Source organism: Ursus maritimus, unplaced genomic scaffold, assembly GCF_017311325.1.
Source record: "Ursus maritimus isolate PB19 unplaced genomic scaffold, ASM1731132v1 scaffold_5, whole genome shotgun sequence".
NCBI lineage: Eukaryota > Metazoa > Chordata > Mammalia > Carnivora > Ursidae > Ursus > Ursus maritimus.
The window spans coordinates 424677-450283 of NW_024426663.1; the positions used below are offsets into that span (position 1 = coordinate 424677).

Genomic DNA, 25607 nt, shown 5'->3' on the forward strand with positions numbered 1-25607 from the left:
CTTGTGTGAAGAAAGGCATTCTGACCATTTTAAAGTATTTCTTCAACAACCAAATGATATTTTTTTTGCACTAAGTCATACCACAAGTATAAAATAGTAAGATCCAGAATGCAGATAAAATATGCAAAATTTGGCCTTGTAGCACTAGAAGTCTATTTTAAAACCTCAGTTCAGAACAAAATAACACATATTTTACGAATAAGGTGAAAGCAGCTGATCATTGCACTAAAATTCTTTTATTACACTCACATTTTCAAGTGTCTCATCAAGAATAATTGCACCATAGGTTGGTACTCCCATTTTATATTCCTTCCATTCATCCAAAATTTTTTCCACATCTTCACCTTGAGGCAGCAAAAATGGACAATGACTGAAGAGTATGCATAGTGTTAAGGAAACTCCTTTCTAAGTACAGCTTGAATACTTATTATATACAGACAGAAACCTATTTAAATCAACTGAATTTTATATGAAATTACTCAAATCTTCACCTAAGTTTCTCCTTTTCCCCCCCCCCATTTGTTTTCTCCTGAACAAGTCACTGCTACTCTTTCTCAAAAATAAAGAAATAAGGGGCACCTGGGTGGCACAGCGGTTAGGCGTCTGCCTTCGGCTCAGGGCGTGATCCCGGCGTTCTGGGATCGAGCCCCACATCAGCCTCCTCCGCTATTGAGCCTGCTTCTTCCTCTCCCACTCCCCCTGCTTGTGTTCCTTCTCTCGCCGGCTGTCTCTATCCTCTCGAATGAATAAATAAAATCTTTTAAAAAAAAAAAATAAATAAATAAATAAAATCTTAACAACAACAATTATAGAGAAAGGTAAATCTGGGCATTAAGGAAAGAATAGCCTTTTTTTTTTTTAAGATGTTATTTATTTGACAGAGAGACAGCGAGAGAGGGAACACAAGCAGGCGGAGTGGGAGAGGGAGAAGCAGGCTTCCCACCGAGCAGGATCCCAATGCGGGGCTCGATCCCAGGACTCTGGGATCATGACCTGAGCCGAAGGCAGATGCTTAACGACTGCCACCCAGGCGCCCCAGAATAGCCTCTTTCAAAAGAAACTGGGCATGGCCCCCCCAAACTGGGCTGTGTAAAAACTTATTTTTTTTTAAGTAAATAAAACCTACACCTGTAAAGTACATGCTCAGGCTTCCAATTCCCCATGTTATCAAACGCCTCATCACTACAACACTGTTAATCATAAAAAAATGTGGGAAAAATTATAATTTATGAGTGTTTCTCAAACCAAGGACATATTCTTAAGGGTCCTTAAGTCCTCTATGAAAACATATATTCTGTGTTTTTATTTCGATGTTAACCTAAAAACATGTAATATGAGCCTCTTTTCAATCATTTGGAATACCACATATATCAAGAACTACAACTTGATTTCAGAGACCATACTGATACCAGTACTACTTTAACTGCTGTGGGCTACCAAAAAAAGAAAGAAAGCTAATGCACAAATGATGCATTAGAGTCAAATGATATCCCAGCACAATATAAAAAAGGTTTCTTAACAGATGCAGAAAAAGAAAGGTGGTGCAGAAACTGGTAGTACAGGCACATCAAAATACCCTCAAAGACGCATTGTATCCATGTTGTGACTGGCAGCTAGTTGGTTTCAAAAAATATTAAATTCCTTTTATGAAAACATATTTTAAGTTCTATAAGCTTTGTATTTAAAAATTTATTTTGGTTCTATAATTGTAGTAAAAACTACAGAGGCCCTCAAAGAGCCCAAAGAAGTCAACCATCTATGACAACATTGTAATTAAGACAGAAACTAGGGTTAACCTCTATGTAATTAATATAATTTCAAAATAATGCCTTCAAATGGGGAAGGGAGAAAAAAGGATAAAGTTTGGATACAACATCAACCATTCCATGAAGCCCTAATTCTATACGGAATTGCTAACATTCTGGAAAGTTACTTCCCAATAATAGTCTGGCCTTAAATGTTTACTAAAACCCCTTATGTGTTTTAAAGTCATCACAGGTGTTTTGGAATCTACATGTAAATTTTATTTATTTATTTTAAAGATTTATTTATTTATTTGACAGAGACAGCCAGCGAGAGAGGGAACACAAACAGGCGGAGTGGGAGAGGAAGAAGCAGGCTCCCAGAGGAGGAGCCAGATGTGGGGCTCGATCCCAGAACGCCAGGATCATGCCCTGAGCTAAAGGCAGACGCCTAACGACTGCGCCACCCAGGCGCCCCTACATGTAAATTTTAAATAAATGTTTCTTTCTTCCATCAAAAGCTTTACCAGAGGAAAACATAAAAATACACCAGGAGCACAGATAACTCCTAACAGTTCAGAGAGTAGGATACATATGCAGTTCCTCCTCTTTCATCTACAATGTTCCTAATAATCTCAAGGTACATCACTGTCTCTACAAAGCAGTGTTAATCTTATTTTTCTACCCATTAAACAACTTTTTTAAAAAAAGAACAACAAAGATTTAACAAGAGAAATTATAAATGAACTGACTTAATTTTGGAAATTATTTACATTCTTCATTTACCCACTATTTCTACCTGAAAACCACCACAAAATGAGTTGTCCAAACCAATCAACTACAGTTCAAGATATACTTGGAATTAACACCGAAAAGAATGTGTTAAATACTTGCTCAAGGGGACGCCTGGGTGGCTCAGTCAGGCGGCTGCCTTCAGCTAGGGTCATAATCCCAGGGTCCTGGGATCAAGTGCCCCATCGGGCTCCTTGCTCAGTAGGGAACCTGCATCTCCCTCTATCTGCCTCTCTCTCTCTGACAAATAAATAAATAAAATCTTAAAAAAAACAAAAACCAAAAAAAACCTTGCTCAAGTCCACACAATTAGCAAGTTAACAGAACCCAATCCAAAAAGACATCAATTTCCCCAATGACAACTTTTCAATCATCCTCCATACTTAATAGTACATAAAAGTAATTCAATTCAGGGGTGCCTGGGTGGCTCAGTCTGTTGAGTGTCTGCGTTCAGCTCGGGTCATGATCCTGGGGTCCTGGGACAGAGCCCTCCACTGGGCTCCCTGCTCAGTGGGGAGCCTGCTTCTCCCCCTGCCCTTCCCCCTGCTTGTGCTCTTTGTCTCGCTCTCAGATAAACAATATCTTTCCAAAAAAAAAAAAAAAAAAAAGGAATTCAGTTCAAACATGGGAGTGAAACTTTTTAAGTATCATTTTTATTTAATGAGATAAGGTATTTAATTCAAAAAATCCTTTAAGATGCACTGAATAATGTTAATTATCATTTCTAATTTTTACTAAAATTCTTGACTACTGTACTTTCTTAAGCCCCAAAACAAATTGAGTCTTGAATCTGAATTACTGGGCCTTTACACAGTACAGCTGACCCCTGAACAACACGGGTTTGAACTGAAAGGGTCCCTTATATGCAGATATTTTTTCAGTAAGTACAGTACAAAACTGTAAATGTATTTCTTCTTCCTTATGGTTTTAATTAATTTTCTTTTCTCTAGCTTACTTTATTGTGAGAGTACAGTATATAATACATATCACATGCAAAATATGAGTCAATCAACTATTTTATCAGTAAGGCTCCTGGTCAACAGTAGGCTATTAGCAGTTAAGTTTTGGGGAGTCAAAAGTTATACACACTTCTTGGGGCGCCTGGGTGGCACAGCGGTTAAACGTCTGCCTTCAGCTCAGGGCGTGATCCCGGCGTTGTGGGATCGAGCCCCACATCAGGCTCCTCCGCTATGAGCCTGCTTCTTCCTCTCCCACTCCCCCTGCTTGTGTTCCCTCTCTCGCTGGCTGTCTCTATCTCTGTCAAATAAATAAATAAAAAATCTTTAAAAAAAAAAAAAAAAAAAAAAGTTATACACACTTCTTACTACAAAGAAGGTCAGGACCCCTAACCCCCATACTGTTCAATGCTCAACTGTAGTTCTAAAAGATAGGTTATGCTGATTAGATAATAAAAGAATTTGAAGCACATGTCCACTTGTATTATACACATTCTTTAAAAAAAAAAATCCAGTAATTTTTTTTACCTTCTTTATACTAACATTTTTGCATAAACATGAAAAATCTGCTCTAGACATAAACAATCATTCCAATATTAATCTCCCTCAAAATCCTACCATTATCTTGGATGATACAAATTTCCTCGTGGACAACTCATCTCAAGCTCTAGCCTCAGTTCCAGACCAATTCCCACAGCAACATTCTAGACCTTGCTATCACTGTAACTATTCCAGCAATTTGGTCGAAACAAACATCATGACCACAATCTTCTACTGCATTCTTCTAATTACTCACACTGTACCACTACTCTAATCTTTGTATTCCCTTCTCTGCATTAACACCCTGCTGCTTTTATTTTCTTTCCTAAACAATATGGCCCATCACTTTAATCAATCTCTTAGCAATATGCAAAATTCCTTTGCCCCATTGTTCTCTGAACATAGCTCCGTAGCAAAACTTTACCCAGGATGCCCATTCTACAACCACCTTGCTGAGTACTGAAAACAAATCAGAAGACTACACACAACTTATAAAAAAGAAAATTCTTAACAGAAAAGCCCCACAATTTGCCCAAGGTTCCATGGCAAGTAAATGGCAAAGATGGGATGCTAACCCAAGGAATGTGGTTCCAGAACTCATGCTATTAACTTTACTCTATGCCCTTCAGTACCCTATCATAACTTACCATACTGCACTAACAATTTCCTTTCATCTTCTTGAAAATAGGGACTGAATCCACATCATTCACCACATAATGCCTGGCACCAAGTAAGCACTCACTTAACTTAATGAAATCACATCAGCAATAAAAGCTTTTTCTCCATACAATTGAAATTAAACATCACTAAAACAAAGGTTTATTTTTTTTCATAGCAAGGGAAGTTTAAAACTCATGTGCATACACACACACAATTTTATCCAGAACCCCAAAGTATGTAAGGTTGCTATGGTAGAAGCCTAAGTCTATGCAAAATAGGATTGGCCTGTTTTGATCATGTTTCTATACCTAGATTATAGCTTCTTAAAAGCCAAGTCCTCCATGACTTCTTCACAGAAATCTATAACCAAGGCTGTAATAAAGATAATGTTCAATAGAACTTCTATCCCCCTTTGATTGACTTACTTCTTCATATTTAACCGAACAGCTTGATCATTTCTACCACTGAAATGTCTCTTCAGTCTTTTCTTTGTAGTCCCTCTACTATGGCTTAGGACCTTCTTGCTACAATCTCAAGTAATTTGACAGCCCATCCTCCTACGGTTTAACCTATCCTGCCAAGTAGTTCTTCCTGAATTCCATTTTAAAATGATTTGCATAATATTCCTTAGCCTTGCTCAAAAATGTTTTATGGCTAACAGTTACTTAGAACAAACAGTGTTTCGTCCATTTTCTACAGTGACCTGGGAGGGGAGGGTCCTTATTTCATGGAGCTCAAGGAAAATTATAGGGAGCTGAATACAAAGGTTATTTTCATTCTTACTCCAATTCTAGCACAGTACAGTGAATTTGTGGGTATAATACCATTTGAATACATGATTTATAGTTTAAAAAAAATGATCTACAGGATAAAAATCAGTTTGGCTCAAGATTTAAGAACCCCCAAATTCCCTCTATATACCTGCCATTTCTGCTTCCTCCTGTATCCCCATAAGAACTGTCTGCTAGGGCGCCTGGGTGGCTCAGTAGTTGAGCGTCTGCCTTCAGCTCAGGTCATGACGCCGGCATTCTGGGATCGTGCATCGGGCTCCCTGCTCAGCGGGAAGCCTGCTTCTCCCTCTCCCACTCCCCCTGCTTGTGTTCACTCTCTCGCTGCCTGTCAGATAAATAAAATCTTTAAAAAAAAATAAAAAATAAAAAAAGAACTGTCTGCTCAATACAAACTAATTTATTTCCCGAGATATTCCTTACATTTTCCAACTAATTTTGCTCAATCCTTTTCTTTATGTGGAACATATTCCCCATTCTTTATAAAATCCTATATACTCCCTTACAAATATAGCTTTGCCTAAAAAGTAGTCTCTAAATTCTAAAAACATTTAATATCAGAACCATTAGCAATTCAATTTTTTTGCCTTGTGACATAGCTTCTTTTATAATCTTAAATTTCTGGGGCACCTGGGTGGCTCAGTCGGGTGAACGTCCAACTCTTGATTTCAGCCTGGGTCATGATCTCAGGGTCATGGGATCCAGCCAGAGTTGAGACCCACGTCAGGCTCTGCACTCAGTGGAGAATCTGCTTAAGATTTTCTCCCTCTCCCTTTGCCCCTCCCCCTACTCACGAACACTCTCTAATAAATAAATCTCTAAAAATAATTATAATAATCTTAAATTTCCGAGTGTATCTTTTATAACTGATGAACTGACAAGCTTCTATCTTATTTGTAAATAGGAAAAAAAAACTTTGAAAGCAAAGACTTCTTTGTATCTGCCACAAAACTAAAAACACGGCTTTTAACATATTAAGTTTTCAATAATTATTTAAGAATTTCTATCCCAGGAAGGTAGTGATCTGATAAAAGATCATCTGATTAAATGGAACAGCAAGAAGAAAGTAAAAAATAACGGGTCGGTTCTAGAAACAGGCTAGTTATGTCTGAAAGAGAAAATCAAATTTAATTCTAATCATCAGTGTACCTTTCAAGGGGTCCTCTACATAAAAATAAAAATAGTATTAAATTCTGCCTACTATTTATATTTGACAATTTTTAGAAATCAAATACATTTACTTAATGTTTTAAATCTCAAAGACGGTCAAAGGAAATCTGTGCTAAAATATTTTATTAGCAATAATGAAAGACAGTTATTATAGTAACAAAAAGGATATCAGCTTTAGCAAAGTCTCTTATCCCACACTGAGGTAATCCTGGTGTGTTCTGCATGTAGAAATCCAAGTAAAACCAATGGGCAAGTTCAATCTGAAAACACACTCGGATAGCATTGTCTCTTTCCTCGCTGGGAATATGCAAAATAAATCGGCTGTCAAAAACAAAAAACATATTAAAATTACATTTACAAACTATAATGATCTTAACCTATTTAACTGCTTCACCCCTGACCCACCAACATAAAAAAGGGACCAAGAGCAGTGCTGATCGAGGAAGCAAAATTTGAGGGAATAGGAAGAGAAGTCTGGAAGCCAGCTATGCTCACCACTATGGCACCAATGCTGCACAGGGAAGAAGAGTCTGGAAAAAAAAAAAGTTTATACAGGTATCTCACTCATAATAGAATTGAAGGGGCCTTCTAAGAATATATGCAAATATATTCATTCATTCAAACAGGAAAGATGTTAGCTGCTTAAAGTTTTAAAAAGAGACATTAAAGAAATCAACTCTGTTCATTAATAGACTAGATTTCTCAAATATCCTCCTTTGCAGAGCCTGAGTTCAAAATAAAGTATACTCACTTTTTTAAAATCCTAAATTGTCTTTCCTAAGTACATTTGAAGGGAGCTGGAGAAATATTTTATATCTATGGTATAAATGTACACTATATTATTTGTATGTGATTAAGATAATGAACCCTTCTTTGTGCAACAAGTCAGAATTTAAAAAATCTAAGTGAACGGGATTTACAGCACTCGTTAAGCAACCACCAACTGCTTCTTCCACTGCATAGCCTTTTTTGGTAATGACCCTGAGAGACAGACGGAACTACATTTAAAAAATGCATTGGTTTTTGAGTTATTTTAAAAAATTAAAAATTAGTATCACCCAGCTTGATCACTCACGCTATTCACTAGCAAATGTTTTTGGTGATTTCCAAGTTTCAAATCAACCTCAAAAGCATGCTTTTAAATTATAAAAATAATGTAACATTCTAACAGTGGTAGGTACAACAACCTACATTTCAATATAGAAAAACTAGGGGGAAAGAGAGCTGTTAAGCACATACGCTAAGAATGAAGTACGTAACATGCAACTCTGATGGCACTGGCTAAGACACAAAAATCAAAATTCTATGTGGCATTCGAGATCCAGTCCCTGCTCACCTGCACAACCTCTTACTCTATGAGTTCTTTATACCCAGTGATAACAAATTCTTGGAACTGTCCTAAACTATCGTCCACATACTATATCTACTTCCTTTCCCTTGTCCATCTGGCGAACTCCTAATTTGTCCTTCATGACTTACTAACACTACTCTCCTATGCAGATACACGAGGCTCCTCTGAACAGATGTACATACTCTCAGACTCCACTCCTTTACAATTATGTGGTTTTTACTACTATTGTCCACAAATTCCTCCAAATTAGTTCATTGAGATAATGTACTCTTTGTATATTTTTATTCCCACAGTCTAGCAAATTGTTTGACATAACATCAGTGACATACTGATAGCTACAATTTATCTTTTAAATGCTTCCATAGGTTCCTATTCTGGTTAGATGAAACAAGCACACTCCACTCTGTCCCTCCCATAAAATGCAGCTATTAAAACCGTAACAAAACGCAAAGAGCAGCTATTTGAGGACTGTGAAAAGTAAACAGTAGCAGGAAGACTGGGGAAGACAGTATTTGAAGTGAATTTACCATTTTTCCATCCTCCAGTGTCGCCTGGCTGGACTGGGGTTTGGCGGTGAGCACCAGCAGGGACAGAGAGAGCCCCAGAAGCCTTCTAGTTCTGCCTCAAGGGTTGAGAGAGGAGTCTAAGCAGATCTCCTAATACTTGAAGATAGTAGGGAGAATTCTTCCTTTTCTCCTTTCTCCCATGCCCCAGCCCCCAAGCAATGCCATCCATGGTTAGAGGTGGCTACAACAGTGGCTTTAACAGAGGCTAAAACTCTTAAGGGACAGGAAACTTCCTCTTGAATCATAAGAATTGTGTGGTCCCAAGAGAGTAGAGCCAACCTCCACTGCTTTTATTCTTCTATCCTCCAGTTGCTCGCTCTCAGACGTGAGCAGAAACATGTGAAATGTGTGCCAGAGTGGCTTTCTGGCTATAGAACCAAAAAGGACAGACCCAAAGAGCCAATTAGTAGCAGGGAGCTGGCAAAAAAGCAGCAGCTCAGGAAAATGGTCCTGGGAAATTGTTTAGGAACTGGGGCTCAACCCCAAGCTACACAAGCTTAGATTAGACTACAAATAGCATACCACCAACTTTGTGAACTGGACTTAGACCACTGCCCAAGTCTCAGAATGGCCACTGGGTGGTAAAACAGGACAAACAGCAACGCAAAAAACTAACTTTCTTTTACCTGATGTTATTTTACTTAACACATCTCTAAAATAAACTCTGGTATTTATTTTCTCAGTTTGGGGCATTATTTCCATTATGGAATTAACTCTATTCCCACTCCCATTCTACACACCCTTCTCATCTCTCCACCCACCCAACAAAACTCTGTCAGTTTTGGTTAGGTTGTCAACTTCAGCACTACTGACATTTTGAAGCAGATGACTCTATGCTGAGAGGAGCTTTTCTGTACACTGGACGATGTTCAGCAGCAACCCTAGCCCCTGCCCGTTAGATGTCAACAGCACTCTCCATCAAGGTGTAACAACCGAAAAGATCCCCAGATATTATCAAATGTTCCAAGGGGAGCAAAAATCACTCCCACTAACAGCCACAGAGTTAGATTAGCATCCAGCCTCTACATTACTATGACTCTGTAAATGGAATTCACAACTAAGCCACGTGGTAAGCTAAGATTACTTTTCCTTTCCTGCACAATCCTTCGTTCTTCCTGTAATAAATAAATGTCTTATCACTGCACTGCTTTGTGTTCTCTATCACACCTGTCACTAATTGAATCTTCCACCAGTTTCCTAAATTTTTTTCTCAGATGTTAATTCAAACACATAGTTTCATCTTGAAAAATATTCTTCAGCCTTCTAATCTATTCCAGTCTGGGCTGGTTGTCATCTACACCTGATACACATCTATCATCCTATGCTGTCCTTTCACTGGCATCCCATGGTTCCCTACGGCTCTATCTTATCAGATTTCATGTTTCTTGTATCCTGTCTTTCTCCTCAATTTTCTTTCTTCTTTTCTTTGAAGTATATCCTCCCAAACCTTCTGCAGGAAAGATGCAAGGGAGATAAAAACTGAGACGCTCTGTATCTCAAAATATCTTTAGAATTCTAGATTGAAAATCATTTTCCTTCATAGTTTTGAGACAGTGCTGTCTCCCGCCAGCCTCCAATTTTGACATTGACTGAAGCCATTCAGATTCCTTTGTCTGTCATATTTTTTTCAGTCTGGAAGATTCCAGGTTCTTCCTTCTGTCCCCAGTGTTCTGAAATTTCCCAGTTGTCTATTTTTTACCTACTGCACTGGCCATTCAATGGACCTTGCCTATTTGAAAACTCACATCCCTCAGTGCTAAAGGACCTCATGGACTGATCCTCATGATTCTTTACTCTCCTCTGGTTATTTCCTACTTCTGATTCCTCCCCTCCCCCCCTTCCTTCTGAGAAACATTCTTAACTTTATTTTGCAAACCATCTATTAAGATTTTTGGTTTTGCTCTATTTTTAATTTCCAAATGCTATTTTTAATTGTTTATGCTTTTATAGATTATCCTGTTATTCCCTGATTGTAAAACTCTACCTCTCTAAGGAGATCAACATGGTTTGGTTTGGTTTTTAAGTTTTCTCTACCTGCATAGTTTGATTCTCCCCAGTTGCTCTTTTTTAGTTTTAAGCTCTACCTTTCATGTTAAGAGGCCTATTCAGACGTTCACATTTAAGTGACAGACCACAAAGCTATTTAGGAAAGTTGTCAAACTATAAGGCACCATTTAAGTGAGTGATCAGACTGAGCAGTTTAACTGAGGGACCACCAATGTCAGTACCTTTAGGTCTGTCCTCATGAGTTAGTCAAATCACCTAAAGAATCTTCCAATCTTGGACCTGGACGGTAAAGGCCAAGCTCTGCCACGTTCTAGGAGCTGAGCAGGGAAGAAGGCTGAGGGTTTTCAGTATGTTTACAGGATATATAAATTCAGTTCTGCCATTTTTCAATATTCTCTTATTCTAGAATAGATTGACACTATTACACTAGTCTCTCATTTGGGTCTATTAGGTCTGCTAAGTCATATACAACATTCCCTTTTAGTTACCAAATTTCGTTGCTCATCCTTTCACCCATTCTTCCTTTCCTTGTGGCTTTATATATTTAACTTTTTTAAAACTTTACTCTTCTAGTGAAATTGATGTTTGCATATAACCTACTATATCTTTAACCAAAAATTTTCACTTCTAGTTAAGTTTCTAGACACTAACCACAACCTAAAAAGTGGTAAGAAAGTACACAACACAAAGAAATTCAATCTCATTCCCATCCCAATCCAGAAAAGCCCTAAGTGAAGGAAGGTAAGCTGGAAATGGGAATAAGAAATAGGACTTTAAAAAAAGGAGAAACGTGCCAGGGCACCCCCAGCGCAAAGCACCCCAGGAATCCATGGCCTACACCCACCTCAGCTCCAACCACCCTGCCAGGGCAACTGCTGCACAGAATGCCCTGGGATACAGCCCCCCACACACTTGTGCCCAGCCTCAGCTCCAACCATCCAGCCAGGGGGCCTCTGCATGGGCCATCCCAGGCTAGCCCACTTTGCACCTACTTCAATTTCAGGAATCCTGCCAGGATACCCCTGTGCAGAGAACCTCAGACCACCCCAGCCACTGCCTACTTCAGCTTCAGTGATCCTGCTGCAATGCCTCTGCATAAAGAATCCAGGACTCCCTCTGCTTCTAGTCACTTCAGTTTCAACTGTCCTGCCAGCACACACTCTATGCAGGGAGCTCTGGGACCACCCTGTCCCATGTCCAATTCAGCTGCTGACATCCCACCAGGGCAGTGCCAGCAGAGTGCCCCAGGACCCCTAGCCCACACCAGCCAAAGCTCTAGCCAGTAAAAGTCACTGGGCACACACAGTCTACAAAGGGGACAGCCATACACAAGACCATTCCCCTCAAGTTTAGAAGTGCTGTTCTGCCCAATTCAAAGAAACCAACATAGGAAGTCAAGCAAAATGAGACAGGAATATTCTCTAAACAAACAGACAAAACCTCAGAGAAAGAGCTAAATGAAATGGAGCTAACCATTCTACCTGACAAAGACTTCAAAGTAATAGTCATGTTCACCAGACTGGAGAGAAGAGTGAAGAACTCAGTAAAAACTTCAACAAAGAGATAGAAAAAAATGAAAAAAAAAAAAAAAACAACAACAGCTGAAGAATATAGTAACCAATAAAAAGTACACTAGAGGGAATCAACAGATTAGAAGATGCAGAAGCAGTATTCTGGAAAACACGATAATGGAAAGCACCCAAGCTCAACAGTTTAAAAAAAAAAAAAAAAAAAGAGGAGAGGTTATGGGATCTCTTGGACAATATCAAGTGAACAAAATTTGCATTATAGGAGTCCCAAAAGGAGAAGAGAGAGATGAACCTAAGGAGTTCCACACCATGACACATAATAACTAAAATGTCAAAGATTAAAAATAAAAGAATTTTAAAAGCAGAAAGAGCCCAACACTTATGTACAAGGGAAACCCCACAAGGCTATCAGCTAATTTTTCAGCAAAAACTCTGCAGGCCAGAAACAAGTGCCATGACATACTCAAAATGCTGAAAGGAAAAAAAATCCACAACCAAGAACGATCGATGTCTCTGGCAAATTATCATTCAGAATTGAAGAGATAAACAGTTACTGACACAAAAATGAAAGGAGTTCATCACCACTAAACCAGCCTTAGAGAATGCTGGAGACTTCTAAGTGGAAAAGAAAAGGCCATAACTAGAAGAAAATTATGAAAGGAAAAAACTTCATGACTAAAAGCAAACATACAGTAAAGGTAGTAGAGCAATCACTATAAAGCTAGCATGAAGGTTGAAAGACAAAAGTAGTCAAATCAATTATATCTAAAAAATTAGTTAGGGGGACTCACAAAACAAAAAGACAAAATATGACAATGATACACATAAAACATGGAGGGGTGGTAAAAATGAAATTCTTTTAGAATGTGTTCAAACTTAAGTGACAATCAACTTAAGTTTGCTATATATTTAGAATGTTATATATGAATCTCATGGTAGCTACAAACCAAAAACCTGTAATAGATACACAAAAAATAAGAAGAAAGCAAGCCAAGTATAACACCAAATAAAGTCCTCAATACAAGGAAACGGGAAGAAAAAGGAACAGAGAAGAACTACATAACGACCGGAAAGCAATTAACAAAATGGCAATTAATACACACCTATCAATAACTTATTTCAGATTTTTTTAATTTAAATTCAATTAACATATAGTGTATTATTAATTTCAGAGGTAGAGTTCAGTGATTCATCAGTCTTCAACAACACCCAGTGCTCATTACATCACACACCCTCCTTAATGTCCATCACCCAGTTACCCAATCCCCTAACCCCCTTCCCTCCAGCAACCCTCAGTTTGTTTCCTATGATTAAGAGTCTCTTATGGTTTGTCTCCCTCTCTGATTTCATCCTGTTTTATTTTTCCCTCCCTTCCCCATTATCCTGTTTTGTTTCTTAAATTCCACATACGAGAGAGACCATATGATAACTGTTTTTCTCTGACTGACTTATTTCACTTAGCATAATACCCTCTAGCTCCATCCATGTAGTTGCAAAGGGGAAGATTTCATTTTTTTGATGGATGAGTAGTATTCCATCAACAACTGTTTTAAATGTAAATGGTCTAAGTGCTCCAAATGAAGGATACAGTGACAGAATAGACAAAAAACAAGTCCCAGCAGTATGCTGCTTACAAAAGGCTCACTTCAGACTTCAAGACACATACAGACTGAATGATGGGATGGCAAAAGATATCCTATGCAGATGAAAGCTGGGGGGGGGGGGGGGAACAGAGCAGGAATACTTATATTAGACAAATACTTGTATTAGAGAACACAGACCTCAAAACAAATACTGCAGCAAGAGACAAGGGGTATCAATACAAAAAGAGGATAAAACAATTGTAAATGTCTATGTACCCAACACTGGAGCACCTAAATAAAGCAAATATTAACAGACACAGAGGAAGAAACTGACAATAATACAATAATAGCAGGGAACCTGAACACCCCACTTACATCAATTGATAGATCATCTAGGCAAAAAAAAAAAAAAAACAGTAAGGAAATGGTGTCTTTGAATGACACATTAGGCCGAATGGACTTAACAGATACATACAGAACATTCCATCCTATAACCACAGAATACACACTCTTCTCAAGTACACATGAAACACTCCCAGGATGGATCACACATTAGGCTACAAAACAAGTTTCAGTAAATTTAAGACTGAAATCAAATCATGCATCTTTTCTGACCACAAGAGTATAAAACTGTAACTCAACTATAAGAAAAAAACTAGAGGGGCACCTGCATGGCCCAGCTGGTTAAGTGGCTAATGTCAGCTCAGGTCATGATCTCAGTATACTGGGATTGAGCCCTGTGTCAGCTCTCCCTCTCCCTCTGCCCCTCCCCCCAGCTCCTGCATGCACTTGCTCGCTCTCTCTCAAATAAATAAAATCTTTAAAAAAAAATTTTTTTTAATAAAGGGGAAAAAAAACAAACTAGAAATAACACAAACACATGGAGACTAAACAACATGCTACTAAACAACCAATGGGTCAAAGAAAAAGTTAAAGAATAAACAAACAAACAAAAAATACATGGAGACCAGTGACAATGAAAACACAACAGTCCAAAATCTTTGGGATGTAGCAAATGCAGTTGTAAGAGGGAAACTTATAGCAATACAGCCTGCCTTATGAAACAAAAAGAATCTCAAACAATCTAACATTACACCTAAAAGAACAAGCCCAAAGTTAGCAGAATAAGGAAATAATAAAGATCAGAGCAGAAATAAATGATAAGAAACTAAAAAAATAAAATAAAAATAGAAAAGATCAATGAAACCAAGACCTGGTTCTCTCTAAAGACAAACAAAATTATCAATAAACCTTTAGACAGACTCAAAAAGAGAAAACACCCAAATAAATAAACTCAGAAAAGAATGAGAAGAACCGACACCACAGAAATACAAATGCCTGTAGGAGGCTACTATAAAAAACTGTACGCCAACAAACTGGACAATCTAGAAGAAATGGATAAATTCCTAGAAATACACAATCTTCCAAAAATGAATCAGGAAGAAATACAAAATCTGAATAGACTGATCCCTAGTAACAACACTGAACCAAAAAACTCCCAACAAAGTCCAGGACCAGATTGATTCACAAGTGAATTACACCAAACATTTAAAGAGTTAAGACCTATTCTCCTCAAACTATTCCAAAAAATAAAACAACAAGGAAAATTTCCAAACACATCCTACAAGGCCAGCATTACCCTGATACCAAAACCAGACAAAGACACTACCAAAGAAGAATCCCAGCATCCTGGGATGGCATTCTGGGATCCTGCTTGCATGCACTGATGGATGAATAAATAAAATCTTTAAAAAATAACAAAGAAAAGAAAAAGATACACCACCAAGCTATAATCATCAAAACAGTATTGTACTAGCACAAAAACAGACACATAGATCAATGGAACAGAGAACCCAGAAATAAACCCACGTTTATATGGCCAATCTATGACAAAGAATATATATGGAGAAAAGACAGTCTCTTCAATAAATGGTGCTGGAAAAACTGGACATCTACGTGCAAAACAATGAAACTGTACCACTTTGTAATACCGCACACAAAAATAAACTCAATATAAACATCTAAACATAAAACATGAAACCATAAAACTCCTGGAAGAAAACATAGGCAGTAATTTTTAAGATTTTAAGAAAACATAGGCAGTAATTTTTAAGATTTTATTGATTCATTTAATACAGAGAGAGAGAGAGAGCAGGGGGAGCAGCAGGCAGAGGGAAAGCGAGAAGCAGGCTTCCCACTGAGCAGAAAGCCCGACTCGGGGCTTGATCCCAGGACCCTGAGATCACAACCAGAGCCAAAGGCAGACGCTCAACCAACTGAGCCACCCAGGCGCCCCAGCAGTAATTTCTTTGACATCAAACTTAGCAACATTTTACTGGGTATGTCTCTTCAGGCAAGAAACAGAAGCAAAAAATAAGCCACTGGGACTATACCAACACAAAAAGCTTCTGCAAAGCAAAGGAAACCATCAACAAAACAACAAAACAACCTACTGAATGTAAGAAGATATTCTCAAATGATATATCCAACGAAGGGTTAATATCCAAAATATATAAAGAACTTATACAACTCAATATCAAAAAACAAATAATCTGATTAAAAATGGCAGAGTACCCGAATAGACATTTTCCCAAAGACATATAGATAGCAAAGAGACACATGAAAACATGCTCAACATCACTCATGTAACATCAGGGAAATGCAAATCAAAACCATAATGAAATATCATCTCATACCTGTCAGAATGGCCAAAATCAAAAGGACAAGAAATAACAAGTGTTGGCAAGGATATGGAGAAAAAGAAACCTTCATGCATTGTTGGTGGGAATTTAAATTGGTACAGCCACTGTGGAAAACAGCGTAAAGATTTTTCAAAAAATTAAAAACAGAAATAACATATGATCCAATAATTCCACTGCTGGGTATTTACCCAAAGAAAACAAAAACACCAATTCAAGAAGATATACACACCCCTATGTTTATTGCAGCATTATTTACAAGAGCCAAGATATAGAAGCAACCCAAGTGTCCATAGATAGATAATGGATAAAGATATATATGCACATATATACATACATATATACAATGGAATATCACTCAGCCATAAAAAAGAATGAGATCTATCCATTTGTGAAAACATGAATGGACCTAGAGAGTGAAACAAGTGAAGCTAAGTGAAACAAGTCAGACAAATACCATGATGTCACTTATGTTTGGAATCTAAACAAAACAAATGAGCAAACAAAACAGACAGACCGATAAATATAGAGAACAAACTGATGGTTGCCAGAGGGGAAGGGATCAGGGGGATGGGCAAAATGGGTGAAGGGAAGTGGGAGATAAACGCTTCCAGTTTGGAATAAATAAGTCACAGAGATGAAAGGTATGGTATAGGAATATAATCAACGGTATTTTAATAGTATCTGTATGGTGACAGATGGCAGCTACACTTGTGGTGAGCACAGCATAACAAAGTACTCAAATCACTTATGTTGTACACCTGAAACTAATGTAACATTGTGCCAGCTATACTTCAATTTTTAAAAAGGGACGGGAAGGGCAAGGTGTACTTATGTAATAGAAGACTATCTCTTCTTCTTCCACTCCTTTGAGTCAGGAGTTTCTCCTACAAAAGAGTGGGGGAATGGGGAACAACACCTGAGGCTCTTTTCTAACTTTAGCTGATAGATTTGGGTGTTGGCACCCCAAGGCAAAACTGGTTTTCAAGGATTCCCAGTGTAAGAGCTAACACCCTATCTACTCACAGAAAAGAGAAGCCTATCAATAAATAAGCCCCTTAAACCCTCACCTTAAATATGAAACAGCAACAAAAATCATCCAACATCAAAGGAAAATCTGGGGCATGACAAAGAAAAAATTACATTGAAAAAACTGGACCTAAAGAAAAGATAGAGTTGAGGGATCCCAGTGTTCTGTGATCGAGCCCCACATCAGGCTTCTCTGCTAGGAGCCTGCTTCTTCCTCTCCCACTCCCCCAGCTTGTGTTCCCTCTCTCGCTGTCTCTCTGTCAAATAAATAAATAAAATCTTTAAAAAAAAAAAAAAAGATAGAGTTGAGGTTATCTCATAGAACCTTGGTACTCAAAAGTGTGAACCCTGGACCACCTGGGGACGTAAGTGTGGGAAGAGAAACAGCCCTTTTAGTCATATAAGGACTCGGAAGTTCACTTTCTAATGACCCCCTCAAAGGAAATTACTTTAGAATGTGCACCAGGAAAACAAGAATGAAAACCAAGAAAGCATAAAACATGAGATTAAGAGACTATAGACCCAGCCTGGGAGAGCCATGAAAGAGAACTCTAGCAGGCCAGTTGTTTGGCAAGTCTAGGGAACAGCCAGTCCAGATTGGGCTAGAAGAGTAGAGGTCTCCAAGAAGGCACTCTCCAGGAAAAAAAGAATTCTGTAGCATAGATAGCAAAGGTAAGACTGAGGACAAAATAAAGGAGCAGACAGGGGCGGACGGGAGGAAGCTATTTTGAATGTGCTGGGGAAGAGAGGTAAATGTACAAGAGAATCATAATCCAAATACGAAGCAAAAGCCAAAACTGGAACAAAAAGACAATCAAAAAGAAAAAAAACAGAAAGGGGGCACTTGGTGGTTTCAGTTGGTAGAGTGTCCAAATCCTGATCTTGGGGTCGTAAGCTCAAGCCCTATGTGGAGTGTAGAGATTACTTAAAAATAAAATCTTTAAAAAAAAATAGCCAGAAAGAATGAGGGAATAATGAAGAAAGCATATGCTTCTTTCTCCAAAAGAAAAGACTACAAAGAGCAGCAGCATTTTGACCAATTAGTAGAATATAAGAAAGGGGAACTCACTTTGACATTCTCTCCCAAGACCCTTACAAAGGGATCCCAACTATGGCTAGAGGGAAAAGAAACAAAATCCTAGCCATTGTAAACTTGCCTCTACTGTGAAAAATACGTACCTAGTTATACCGTATAACAAATGCTATTATTCTTGTTCAGCTTTTGCAGTCAACCAATAGTAAAAAATATAACAGCCCTCATTAAGGTTACAAAATGGAATGTAAATATCAATTTTTAAGTTCAGGTGGATAGAAGCTGAGAGAATGTGTAAGAAAGAAAAGGAAGAAAAGATGGGGCACTGATTGCCTCACCTTATCAAATACAGACTCAAAATACTGTCCTTAAGTTCATAAACCAGAAAGGTAACCAATAGAACAATTTAAAACAGTGATAAAACTGCATTGGAAATAGGGTAAGGCAACAGTAGGCTTTTGATAAACTAAACCCTCACCTAATATCTACCAAGGTTAAGTAAATATTCAATCTAACATCTGAAGTTAATAAAACAAGAAACTAGTCCAAGTGTATTTTAAAATACTGAATTATCTACCAAAAGAATTCAACACAAAACAGGTAAAAAGTCTGGAGAGCAGAACTGAGATAAAAAGTGGTAAGGCAGGAGACTATTGCTTTTGTTTTATAACTTCACCCGTACTCTTCTTTGACTTTTTTTTTTTTTTAACCTTGAACAGGAGTACATCTTTTTAACAACTAAAAGCTGACTTCTTGGGGCACCTGGGTGGCTCAGTCAATTAAGCGTCTGCCTTTGGGCCAGATCAGGATCCCAGGGTCCTGCGATGGGGCTCCCTGCTCAGCGGGGAGCCTGCTTCTCCCTCTGCCTGAGGCTCCCCCTGCTTATGCATGCTTGCTCTCTGTCAAATAAATAAACAAAATCTTAAAAAAAAAAAAAAAGCTGATTCCTTTAAGAAACTTTTAAGAAAAAGGAGGGCGCCTGGGTGGCTCACTCGGTTAACTGACAATGGACTCTTTTTTTTTTTTTAAAGATTTTATATATTTATTTGACAGAGAGAGAGAGAGAGAGAGTGAGTGAGAGAGCACAAGCAGGGGGAACAGCAGAGGGAGAGGGAGAAGAGGCTCCCCACAGAACAGGGAGACCAATGGGGGGCTTGATCCCAGGACACTGGGATCATGACCCTGCGATCATGACCCAAGCTGAAAGCAGAGGCTTAACCATCAGAGCCACCCAAGTGACCGACTCTTGATTTCAACTCAGGTCATGATCTCAGGGTCATGAGATCAAGCCCTGCATCCGGCTGGGTGTGGAGATGGCTTAAGATTCTTGGGCACCTGGGTGGCTCAGTTGGTTAAGCCTCTGCCTTCGGCTGGGATCATGATTTCAGGGTCCTGGGATCAATCCCAGCATCAGGCTCCCTGCTCAACGGAAAGCCTGCTTCTCCCTCTCCCTCTGCTGCTCCCATTGCTTGTGCTCCCTTTCTCTCTATCAAATAAATAAATAAATAAAATCTTGGGGCGCCTGGGTGGCACAGCGGTTAAGCGTCTGCCTTCGGCTCAGGGCGTGATCCCGGCGTCGTGGGATCGAGCCCCACATCAGGCTCCTCCGCTATGAGCCTGCTTCTTCCTCTCCCACTCCCCCTGCTTGTGTTCCCTCTCTCGCTGGCTGTCTCTATCTCTGTCGAATAAATAAATAAAATCTTTAAAAAATAAATAAATAAATAAAAATAAAATCTTAAGAAAAAAAAAATTCTCTCTCCCTCCCCCCACCCATGCCCCTCAGCACCGTGTGCAACCAGCATTTGCTTGTGCTCTCTCTCAAAAAAAAAAAAAAAAGGAAAAGGAAATTTTAATACATGAAAAACTACACTTCGACGCTTTCATTCTATGAATGTTTTTGATCTGTTTTAAAGATTTAAAAGGGTGTGCCAGGGTCCCTGGCTGACTCAGTTGGAAGAGCACGCGACTAAATCTCGGGGTCATGAGTTCAAGCCCCACACTGGGTGTAGAGATTACTCAAAATAAAAAAATTAAAATGTGTGTATACATAGTATATATGAAATAAATAAAATGCTTTTCACCATAATGTGTTATGGGAAAAATTTCTCCACCTCACAAAATGTCATCTTTTCAATCTTCCTACAGATAGATTAACAGAACTACAATTAGTACAAAAATATTGCAGAATTAAACACTAAAATGGTAACCTGAAGATAAGCAAGAATTATTTGATTAGCTTACACAATCACCAAAATAGCAGCAACATTAGCTGCCAGAACATACCTTTCTCCTTTTAACACGAGAGTGGCTTCACCATTTAATTCTTAAAGGGGCTTTAAAAAAACTCAAAGCATTTCTTTAAAAGAAAAACAAGCTGTAGTTTTCAATTTTTACTTTAAAAACATGCTTTTCAAGTATTTAATAAGCTAATTTAAATGGTATTGAAAAATTCTTTGACTTTTAAAGTCAAAAATCATGGTGCAACCGAGGCAAATATCACCATAAAATGCGGCAGATTTACTTTTTACATACAGGTTTACTAGAACGTTCACTAGAACACTTTAGACGACAGTCTTTCCTTCCTCTCCTCTAATTTCATTCTACCAAAAATAACTGCGTTTCAGTTTGGTGCATATGCTCTCAGACTTTCTTTGTGCATACACACACACATATACACAAAACATTTAAAAATCTGTTTTAACAAAAGGCATCAAATGACTATTATGTTCAATAGTATACTGTATATGTCATTTCAAGACACAAACATTTTCCTTCAGTTTACTGTTTGCTAATTGCCTTAGGAATTTGTAATGACTGCATGCTATCCCAGTTGCATATGAAACCATCTGCAAAATAACATTCCATGTCTTGGGTTATAAGCTATCTAACGGTTACAAAGTTACTTCTTGAAAACATAAGTCTCCTCTTCTAATTTTTCACGTCAAAATCATTCTCAATTTTACATATCTCCAGAAGTTATTACTATGTGGTCAATGACTGAAGTAGACAAGATTAGCAGGAATAGGTAATTTATCAGAAATCAATAACACAAAACAAAAGACTTCTTAAATATACTAATAATAAACAAGAGAATTGGGGAAAATATAAAAATAAGAGTCAAAACCAAACACATAAATCGAGAGGTACTTAAAAGAGCAAAGAGTGCAGAAAAATTAAACCTTTTTCCACTTACACTTTATTTTTACAGAAATTAAACAAATTCTAAGTGAATTTATTTCTAAAAAAAAACAAAAATCATAAAAGTCTGAATTGTTCACATTAAAAATCTTTAAATTAACCAACAAAAATATTATAAACACTAACTTTAAAATGGCATGATTTTTAAAACTTGAAGTTTTAAGAAATGGTTATTTGGTTTATTAGTCAAGTAGCTAGCCCTAATTTTTAAACATATAATCCTTTTTATATAGCCAAAACATAGTAATTACAAAAATGTTACTCTCATTTCTTAAAGGAAAAAAAAAATGCTACCCTATTCCAAAAGATTTGTATAAAACTGCTTAAATACACCCACTGGAAAACCAAGAATCTTTAACACTCAACAGAGGTTTAACGTATTGTTTACAAAATACAACAGTTTTGTGAGTAAACAGGTTCCACATAAAATCAATCACCTTCATAACGGCTACTAGGACTTCTTTCAATGATGTAATGCTCTGTAGTACACAAAATAAACCCATATTTGTAGGAAGATTATCTCAGATGCCTATAAAAAGTGTAAGATTACCTATCTTTTTATTAAGCTGTATCCCTATTAATCCATACATAATTACTGCTCACCTTTTAAAAAAAACATACTCATCTTCACTTTTTTTTCTAACTATAAAATACACATCCTTTAAAAAATCTTGGAAACATCAATAAAAAAACAAAAATCATAATCTACTTCTTGTACATGTTTGTCCATTTATTCACAGATATACATACATCTCTTTTCTTATGAAATTAGGATAGAAAATAAGTGCATTTTAAGTGGTTTGTTTGAATCGATCACATTCCAAAAATTATAATCATATCATCACCAAAGAAGTACAGCAACATTAATTCTTATTAGTTCCAAAATTAGTCTATTTAGTTATCTACATGTACTTTTGTGAGGTTTAAACTGTTAGACTGGACTTTCTGTAACGTCTACCTGGCCTAGGAAAAAAAAGCACAGGCACTGTTGGGAAAAAGGCCTACGCTTCAAATCTTGATTTTCTGAATTACCAGAAATGTGACCTTGTGTAAATTACAAACCAACTCTGTCAGATGAAAATGAAAATAACTACACCTACCAAATAGGAGTTGTTTCGAGGAGTAAACAAAATGATATATGTGAAGGGAGCACCCAATGCCTGGCACACAACAGTACCTCCACAAGTATTAGTTCTTTCCTTCCCATTTAAAAAAAAAAAAAAAAAAGGCGTGAATGCGACACAACTATTAAAAGTCAGATTTCTATACATAAATTCAGTAAATGTACTTGAAAAGGTGTTATTTTATCAAAGCCTTTTACTCGTAATTTATTTCACAATCCACTTAGCAGGCGACAACACAGAGTATTTCTGCACCAAAAATTTTACTTCGGGAAAAGTAAATATTTTAAGTCCATTTTTCCTAAGTTTGGCTATCTGAAATCATTACTAACAAGAGGGAAGAAAGCAAAAAACTTTCTCTTGTAAAAGTATACCATGAATTAAAACCCTGCGGTTGAGAATTTCCTTTAAGGAAAATTAAAGAATGAAAAAAGAGCAACTCTCTACCCCCCCCCCCATGATAAGTTTGGGGATGAACAAGACAGTAATTCTTTACGGCAATTTAGAACATGCCACGGACGCGTGAGAACACACGGGCGAAAGGCTAAGTTTGAAACCGCTTCCCTGCGCACATCCGGGGGCAGGACTACGAGACTCAAAACGTCGCAGTCTCCGGAGAACCGGGGCGTGAGACGGCGGGAGGAGGGGGTAACGGTCTAAAAGTCAGAGGCAGGAAAAACACAATGGGAGGGGGAGGGGTGGCCGAAAACCGCTCCCGACCCAGGCTTCGGCGCAGCGGCTTCACCAGCAGGAGAGCAAGAGTTGGGGAACGAAGAAAATGAGGACATGCCGGTGCCCCGCGAGGAAGGACGGAGGAGAGGCCGTGAGAACCCGGGAGGCTGCGGCGGAAAGACGGGGGTGTCGTCCGAGGGAGGGTCGAGCAGGAAAAGCGAGCAGCGGCGGGACCGGAAAGCGAGGACTAGGGGGCGGGCGGGGGGAGGAGGCGCGGAGGCCCCCGGGTCGGCCAGTGTGAGAGAAAACGAGGAGGGGACGAAGGGGGCCCGGACAGCGCGCGGCGACGCGGTACCTGCAGAGATCGTCCAGGACGCTGCCGGGAATCTCCACCCGTTTGGTCTCCATGATGAGGACCCACAGCGGGAGCAGTGCATCCCGGCTCCGCGCGGCCGGGGACCAAGGGTACGGCACGGAGACTCCGGGTCGCCGGAGAGGGGGAAGCGGCGGCAGCGGCGGCAGCTCCAGCGAAGACGAGAGGGGGAAGGGGCGGGACCCGCTCACTTCCGTCCCGCTCCCTCAGCCCCGGACCCGAGGCTGGGCCAGAGCGCGGGGAGGAGCCCCGGGAGTCACGCCCCTGCTCTGCTTGAAAGGTCCAATAGGAAGCTGGGGAATCGGGAGGCTGAGCACGCTAAGCCAATGAAATGTTTGTTTATTGGTCTGTCATCTCCAATCCGTCTTCAAGCAGCCCCGTTGCTATTCAGAAAACCAACTTCCCGCCGCCTTTGATTGAACGCTGGTGTGGTCGTGCGCATGCGCACCATGCCGCCTTTGCGCTACTAGGAAGTCCAGAGGATTCAGGTCTTCCTGGTAAGACTCCGAGACCCACGTCCCAGGGTTCGGCGTGGTCTGAGCGCCCTCTCGGTGACCAAGCAGGCGCTTGTACTTCTGCAGGGCAGACCCCCCCCCCCCCCAAGGGCGGCCCTGCGTAAGCGTGCATTTACAGTTCCTGTCACCAAGTATCCTGCACATTCATTGTCGCCCCCGTCCGCTCCAGGCCAAGGGCTGTACCTCCCCTAACTCGTATTTAAACACCTGAAGGCGGTTTTCTTTCCTCTGGCGACCCAGACAAAACTTTATCCCAGTATCTGACACCTAGTGAGAAAATAAATACTGATTTGAACCTGAACTCAGGAATCTGCATTCTACGTCCTACACACACTACTCCAACCTACTGGTCCTCGCTGATTCCTCCTCTTGCTTAATGGAGCCCAGTCCACTTAGGATCTTGCAGAAAAATCTAGATACATCCGTTCTTTAACCTACTTTTACATCAGATCCACAGCCCCCCCAACACACACCCACCTGCTCAGTCACAACTTTAGTTTATTCTACCATTTAATCTCTCATCTTTTTCTTCATTTCTGTCCCCATGTCCTCTAAGGTGCTCATTATTCTCCTCATCGGTGTCAGAACTGCCTAAGCAGGACCTCTGCCTCTATTCTTGGCCTGTACAACAGCCCAAGTTTTATTTTCTTTTGTTCGGATATGAACAGGTTCCTGTGTTTTATCTTCTAATAGCTCCCCTCCATCAGCTTCTGGTGTATACTCAAGCCCAAACTTGATGAAAGAGCCCTGTTCCCATCTATTTTACTCTCCTGTTTTCCATCTTTGCTTTTTCCTCTTTATTGGAGAACTCGAATTTATCTTCCAGCCATCCATACTGCTTTTATTTTTCTGGAATTTTCGTTTTTCAAATGTCTCTTCATTACAGTGTCATAGCCTTGCTTCAAGATTTCTTATCCCTATGAGACTATTAACAATACATTTTTAGGGGCACCTGAGTGACTCGGTTAAGTGATCGACTCTTGATTTTGGCTCAGGTCATGATCTCGGGGTTGTGAAGTCAAGCCCTGCGTTGGGCTCTGCACTGGGTATGGAGCCTGCTTAAGATTTTCTCTCTGCCCCTCTCTCTAAAAAAAAAAAAAACAAAAAAACAAAAAAAACAAAAAACAAACAAAACAAAACCACACACACAATACATTTTTAAAGTTTTCTTCCTCCTGAATAGCCTCTTCTTCCTTTCAGCTGCTTTTTGCTATTAATTTGGTCTCTATCTATCATACTGGAAGCTTTCTGGTAGTCCTCAACTATTCACTTCTACTTTAGAG

At 39.1% G+C, this 25607-nt stretch overlaps 1 protein-coding gene across 9 annotated transcripts in view; it reads right to left on the bottom strand.

The window, feature by feature from the left end:
- Window positions 1-23991, bottom strand: part of DCP2 (decapping mRNA 2) — a 66595-nt gene extending 42604 nt beyond the window's left edge. For all 9 annotated transcript variants that reach the window (XM_008704937.2, XM_040621969.1, XM_040621968.1 and 6 more), the window contains exons 1-3: window positions 23792-23991; window positions 6818-6969; window positions 250-377 (exon numbers count right to left, since the gene is read on the bottom strand). In XM_008704937.2, coding sequence (XP_008703159.1) covers window positions 250-377; window positions 6818-6969; window positions 23792-23844 — 333 coding nt within the window. In that variant the 5' untranslated portion in view covers window positions 23845-23991. The remainder of the gene's footprint in view (window positions 1-249; window positions 378-6817; window positions 6970-23791) is intronic.
- Window positions 23992-25607: the final 1616 nt, after the last annotated feature.